This window comes from Lycium ferocissimum, unplaced genomic scaffold (genome assembly GCF_029784015.1).
Source record: "Lycium ferocissimum isolate CSIRO_LF1 unplaced genomic scaffold, AGI_CSIRO_Lferr_CH_V1 ctg8658, whole genome shotgun sequence".
Lineage (NCBI taxonomy): Eukaryota > Viridiplantae > Streptophyta > Magnoliopsida > Solanales > Solanaceae > Lycium > Lycium ferocissimum.
This window is the reverse complement of record NW_026727369.1, coordinates 23806-30602: the sequence shown is the minus strand read 5'-3', so window position 1 is coordinate 30602 and position 6797 is coordinate 23806. Positions and strand designations below refer to the sequence as shown.

General features: G+C 37.5%; 1 protein-coding gene across 1 annotated transcript; it reads left to right on the top strand.

Annotated features, from left to right (window-relative positions):
* The first annotated feature begins 279 nt into the window (after nucleotides 1-279).
* Nucleotides 280-1026, top strand: LOC132045941 (uncharacterized). The gene has a single exon (XM_059436509.1). The coding sequence runs from the start codon at nucleotides 280-282 to the stop codon at nucleotides 1024-1026; it is 747 nt and encodes a 248-aa protein (XP_059292492.1).
* The last annotated feature ends 5771 nt before the right edge of the window (nucleotides 1027-6797 follow it).

The following is a 6797-nucleotide window of genomic DNA, read 5'->3' as shown; positions in this document are numbered from 1 at the left end:
GGAACCTTTCCATGGGCCTGATGAAGTGGAAAGTTATAGAAGAAGATTAGGGATCCATAATTCAATGGTTAATATGTCAGAGAAGATTTTAATTTTTTGGACTGATGATTGGCAAGTTCAAGTTATTATGGATTCAGTGCAGCATGTGACTCTTAAAATGACTCATTTCAACTTGCAGCAAGAAGCTTTTGTCACAATTTTCTAAGCTAAATCTACTGCTGTAGAAAGGTTAGAGTTGTGGGATTTAATTGCTCAAATTGCACTGGACATTCAAAGGCCATGGATAGTAGGGGAGACTTTAATTTAATTCTAAAAGCTGACGAGAAGCTAGGGGGTCTACCTGTTCACTTGTCTAAAACTGGTGACTTTGGTCATTTTGTTAATAACTGTGGTCTGATGGAATTGAAATTCTCTGGTAGTAGATATACTTGGTGGAATGGCAGAACTGAAGAGGATTGCATTTTCAAAAGGCTTGACAGAGTTTTTGGAAATCAGGAGTTCATGGATCTTTTCCCATCATTTGATGTCTCACATCTTATAAGGCATGGATCAGATCATGCCCCTCTCCATGTTGTGTGTGATAGTCAAGAGGAGGTGGTTGTTAAGCCTTTTAAGTTCCTAAATTTTTGGTCTCAACATCCAAAATTTTTGGAATTGGTTCAAGATAACTGGTGCTTGGATTTTGCAGCAAATCCTTTCACTGAGTTTCAGGCTAACATGAAAAAGATGAAACTGGCTTTGGCAAAGTGGAGTAACGACACATATGGCAATATTTTTCTGCAAATCTCAACCATAGATTATGGTATCAAGGTGAAGGAACTACAGTTTGAATTAAATCCTTCCATGTTGCATAGAACAGATTTACCTAAAGCTCAGGCTGAGTTAAATAGCTACTTGCATCTTGAAGAAGAATATTGGAAGCAGAAGTCTGGTATGAGGTGGTTCAAGGATGGTGATAGAAATACTAAGTTCTTTCACTCCTATGTCAAAGGAAGAAGGAAGAAACTGGCATGGCAGAGGATCTAGAATAGTCAAGGGGATTGGACTTCTTCTAATGATGATATAGGGGAGGAAGCAGTTACATTTTATCAGATCGCTTAGAGAGCAAAAGCCACAAGCACGATTATGAGATGCTGAAGAAGATTCCTGCTCTAATCACTCAAGAACAAAATGGTTCTCCCTAGTAATGAAGAGGTCAAGCTAGCAGTCTATGGTCTTAAAGGTGACAGTACAAGTGGTCCTCATGATTTTTCAGGCCATGTTTTCCAGGTCTGTTGTCATATTATAGGGGAAGATGTCACTAAAATGGTTAGAGCATTCTTTTGTGGCCAAGAGCTGCCTAGATTCATAACTCACACCAATCTTGTCCTAATTCCTAAGAAGGAAGTGGTCAATACATTTACAGATTTGAGACCAATAAGCCTTAGCACTTTTGCTGACAAAATCATCTCCAGAGTCTTGCATGAGAGGATTGTGACAGTACTGCCTGGTATTATTTCTAACACTCAAACTGGTTTTGTAAAAGGTAGAAGCATTGTTGAGAATATTTTGTTAGCACTAGAGATTATTAGAGATATAAAAAAGAGAAACAAACTGCACAATGTGGTGGTGAAGCTTGGCATAGCTAATGCTTATAATAGGGTGTCATGGATCTTCCTAACAAAGGTTTTGAGGCAATTTGGCTTCTCAGAGATGATTGAAGACATGGTATAGAGATTGGACTCAAACAATTGGTATTCAGTTCTAGTAAATGGTCAATCTCATGGTTTTTTCCACTCTACTAGAGGCTTAAAGCAGGGTGACCCTTTGTCACCAACTCTTTTTATCATAGCAGCTGAAGAAATGGCCAGAAACGTGAATAGTCTACATGAAGATACTGCTTTTAATAGATATGGCATGCCAAAATGGAGCTCTCAGATTAACCATTTAACCATTTATCATATGCTGATGATACCATACTTTTTTGCTCAACTGATCCTGTGTCATTGAAGAAAAATATGAAGATTTTGAGGGACAATGAGAAGACATCTAGTCAGCTTGTTAACAATGAAAAGAGCTCCTTCTATGTGCATAAGAAGGTACCAAAGAAATGGTTGCTGAATTATAATGAAAAACGGTATGAGGAAAGGCTCTTTTCCGTTTACATACCTGGGATGTCCTATATTCTCTGGTAGAAGGAAAATTGTCTATTATGAAAACTTGATAAAGAAGGTGATCAATAGGGTAATGTCTTGGCAAAACAGTCTCCTCTCATTTGGTGGAAGGTACATATTGATTGCACATGTCCTACAGACAATGCCAGTTTATGTATTATCTACAATGAACCCACTGAAAGGTGTTATAGAGCAATTACATAAGATCTTTGCCAAGTTCTTTTGGAGTAATACTGCAGGTGTTAAAGGCAAGTACTGGGTGGCTTGGATAAGATGTGTTTGCCAAAGTGTGAAGGTGGTCTTGGATTTAGATCACTACATGATATATCCAAAGCCCTTTTTGCAAAACTTTTGTGGAAATTTAGAACTAACATTTCTTTATGGGGAGCTTTCATGGGAAACAAGTATTGTAAAAAGTTGCATCCAGTTATAGCACAGGCCAAAGGAGCATCAAATGTTTGGAAGAAACTGGTGGCAGTGAGAGATGATGTAGAACATCAGATATGGTGGCAATTGAAAGGAGGTACTTCTAGCTTCGGTTTGATAATCGGACAAAAGAAGTGCTTTGTACTTTGTTGATAATGAGTCACACGATTGATGAGAGATAGAGGTAAAGGAATTTATATGTGATGGGGAGTGGAATTTGCTAAAATTACAGAAATTTCTTACTGAAGGAACTGTGGAATACATTCAAGATACCATTAGTCCAAAACTGCTTCTTGTTGATAATGATAAAGCTTGGTGGATGGGTGCAACAAATGGTAAATTTATAGTCAAAAGTGCATGGGAGGAAAATAGACTGAAGCAAGACAGTCATGAAGTCTCACAACCCATTTAGCCTAGGCTGCATGGCACTTACCTTCCCACCTTGGGTAAGCGAACTCTCATCCCAACAATGAACTAATACATAAATTGAAGAAAGCTAAGTAGCGAAAATCAATAAATACGCAAGTCTCACTATATATATATATATATATATATATATATATATATATATATATATATAAATATGAGTTACTACCCCTTGATCACTTGCACTCGCCCCCAAACATCCGATCGCATTTTCCAACCGAAATGGAATATTACTACCGAAATTGCATTGTACATCCGTAATAGTCCTAAGAAGACATGATCCTGTGCCGATACTTGACATGTACCCCCTCTTCCAGGTCCATCACAAGGAAAACGAAAACCAAGATTTGCTTTATCCGGTATCAAACGGAACTGCGAGCAAATAACACCTTTCAAGAGTATCAATACCGTCACATGAATCGTAAATGCACAAATGTATAACTCCCCAGGAATTTCAATTGCGCTCATATTCATTACCGTAGGAATTGGGTTCAAGCTTTCCCCAGCCCCTTCTCATCAATGGACTCCTGACGTATACGAAGGAGTGCGGTTCGTTCGAGAAATTCCTACCTCTCTATCTATCTCTCGAGATGTTTGGATTTTTCAAAACTCCATGGACATGCAGAAGAGAAATGCTATCCCCACTCGGACCAAGACAGAACTTTTACTTGTTCAAATATATATATATATAGTAAAAGTGCGAAAGATAGTAAAAACCCCCAGGGTCTAGTCTGAATAATACAAGAGCATCTAAGGAGAATAGTACAATCTGGAATACTAATACATAATATCTATGTCTCTGAAATGAAAGTAAGACATATGATAGGAAAGTCTTCAAGGTTAGCGGACGCCATGCTCACCCTGGAAACTAGAGAGAAAGCTGAAGAGTCGATCAGCCACGGGTCATAGAAGTAGATCGGACCTGGTACTCTACATTCATAAAAGAATGCAGCAAGTTCAGGTTAGTATAAACAATAGTATTGGTAGGCATCATCGGCCGACTAAGTATAGTTAACACAATTCAGAAGATAAAGCAGATAAGCAAGGAATCTAGCAAGTATAAGACAATATAATAACAACCAAGTATCCGTCATGGCCTATGTAAAGCATCTAAACCTAAATACATCAAGACCGAATATATCCGATCCAATCCAATCATCAATCATTCCAATCACTAAGTATCTCAATCAAGTCATAATGCAATGCAAAGGCAATTATGGAATGAAATCAAAGTAATGCCATGGAAATGAGGTGCACATATGTATTGCGGACGGAAATATCGACGTCTTGGTAGCACAACCCAAAGGTGACTCGCGAAGTCTAAGTGCCACCCGTCCTTGATCTTTGCCCTACAGACATATGGGACCCTGGCTAATTGCTCACAGGGGGAGTCTTACCGGTACCACCTTAGGGACCCATGGAGTCCATGCACTAAAAATGATTCCGGGATATCATTGGAATCGGCCATGCGACAACGATGCCGGAATAGATCATCGGACATCGCTAATCTCACAATCACTCAAGTAAAAGAGTCTGTCAAATAGCAGTCTCATACAATCAACGATTCCGGAATTGAACCTCGGACATCGGCCTTCTCACAATCACTCAAATAAAAGAGTTTATCAAATATCAATTTCATACAATCAAAGATTCCAGAATTGGTCTTCGGACATCGGCCTTTTAACAATCACTCAAGTAAAGAGTTTATCGAAATATCAGTTTATTCAATCAACGATACCGGATCATCACAGGGTATCGGCCATGCATCATGAATGTGTGAGAATGCGTGCAATGCGTATATCAACTATCAATAATCAAGTTCAATATCACAAGTACCAACAAAGGGTACGCCAACAATGTATCATATCACAATACCAACAATGGTATGCCAACAATATATCAATATCACAAGTACCAACAACGGGTACGCCGATAATGTATCATAGTTCAAATACCAACAACGGTATGTCAATTCTATCTTAATCAAGACTATAACATAGATTCCAATCTCTACCAACTACTCATGGCATCAAACCATCAACAATGGAACAATCAAGCACACATAACGAGGTGGCTAGTCCCAACACACAACAGGGCCCAACCTAAGGCAATATCCAACCCGACTTCATACCTGAAGGTTCACATGCTGTCTCCGACATCATAATCTAAATATGTGCTTCGCTATACGAAGTCTCACCAAAGGTAAGGCATAACCTACCTGGACTGCCGAACCGCAACACCAACTACTCACTCCTTTGCTTTGCCCTTCCACTGAGACTCGAAGCCAAAGTAGTCTAAGTATAATCGAATTATATATTAGAAATCATGAAGAATGATACTAATATTGCTACTATTTCAATTCGGTCAATTCTAACCCTAGAAATTGGGAAAACGAATCATTAATTGTAGATTTAGCCCAAGGATTGACCTAATTTCTTATGTCAAGCAAAACCCGCAAATTGGGTATAAACCCTAAGTCTTCAATTCCAAAATTCAATGTTAGAAGTGGAAGACATATGATTAATGAGCCTAGATTAGTCAATATCTAACATAAACATCACCAATTTATCATTAATAATCCTAGGAATAATGTTCTTCCAAACCCTCTTTCAACTCTTACCACCATGGGTTTATTGAGGGAAAAGGGGGAATCTAACATGATTATGGTTTAAAGGAAGAATGAAAAGAGTACATAAATAAAAGCACCTCATCATCATCATTATCATCATCACTATATCTTTCCTTAGAGGATCAACTATCGTAGGATGAGATCAATAGTGTCATGAGAGAATCAAGAACTATATACTTGGATAGCATCAAAAATTGAATTATCATCATCGCTATATCTCACCTCGAAGGAATAAGTATTATGAGGTGAGATCAACAATAATGGATAAAATCAAGAAACTCATGAAACAAACTCCATAAGCTTTGGAATCTCTAGAAATAGGATCGTCTTCATCCTTATTATCATCATAGAAAACATCTATCTTTAGCATCATAAGAACTTTGAGAATCATAAACTTCTAGCTTTTAGGAATAAGAATGCTATGGAAGTCATGTACAGGAAAAAAGTCATACCTTTAGAAAGAAAGGGACTAGCCTTAACATACCTTTTCGGTCTCCTTAACCACTTAACGCTTATCCTCCCAAGCACGTAAATCTACATTCAAGAGAATTCATATTATTGTTAGGCTTATCGTCATATGCTTATCTTAAGCCTTCAAATTAAACCCCTTTAGAATCTGCCGAAATTGGGGCAAAGATCTCCCCCTATATCTTCTACTTCCTCCAATCTTCAAAACAACTCCCGAAGTACACTAAAACATCAACAATTCCATAATCAAAAGATTACATTCAAACTATACTCAATTCAATCCCAAAACTACTTTTCATAATCAATCCATAACAACAACTTCATACAACCCCTTATACACTCGTATACAATAATTCCTTAACATCATTATTATCCCTCATAACAAGATTATGCTTAAAACTTACTAATAATTATAACTCAAGTTAATTCGCAACAAAATATACCATCAAATGCATATTTGAACTTTTCCTCCAATTTTCTTCTCCTTAAATCTTAACATAATTACCAAACAAACTCATAAACATGAAACTAATCTGAAATCTTCCCTGAAAAATTCAAGAACACTTCAATTTCATGGTTTATCCACCTTAAAAATACTCACCCAAACATTTTCAAGAAGAGGAGACAAGTGTAGACCTCACTTGGAACCCTTAACCACTTTAATCTTTAATTTGATCCTTGGTTTGGGGTTGGAA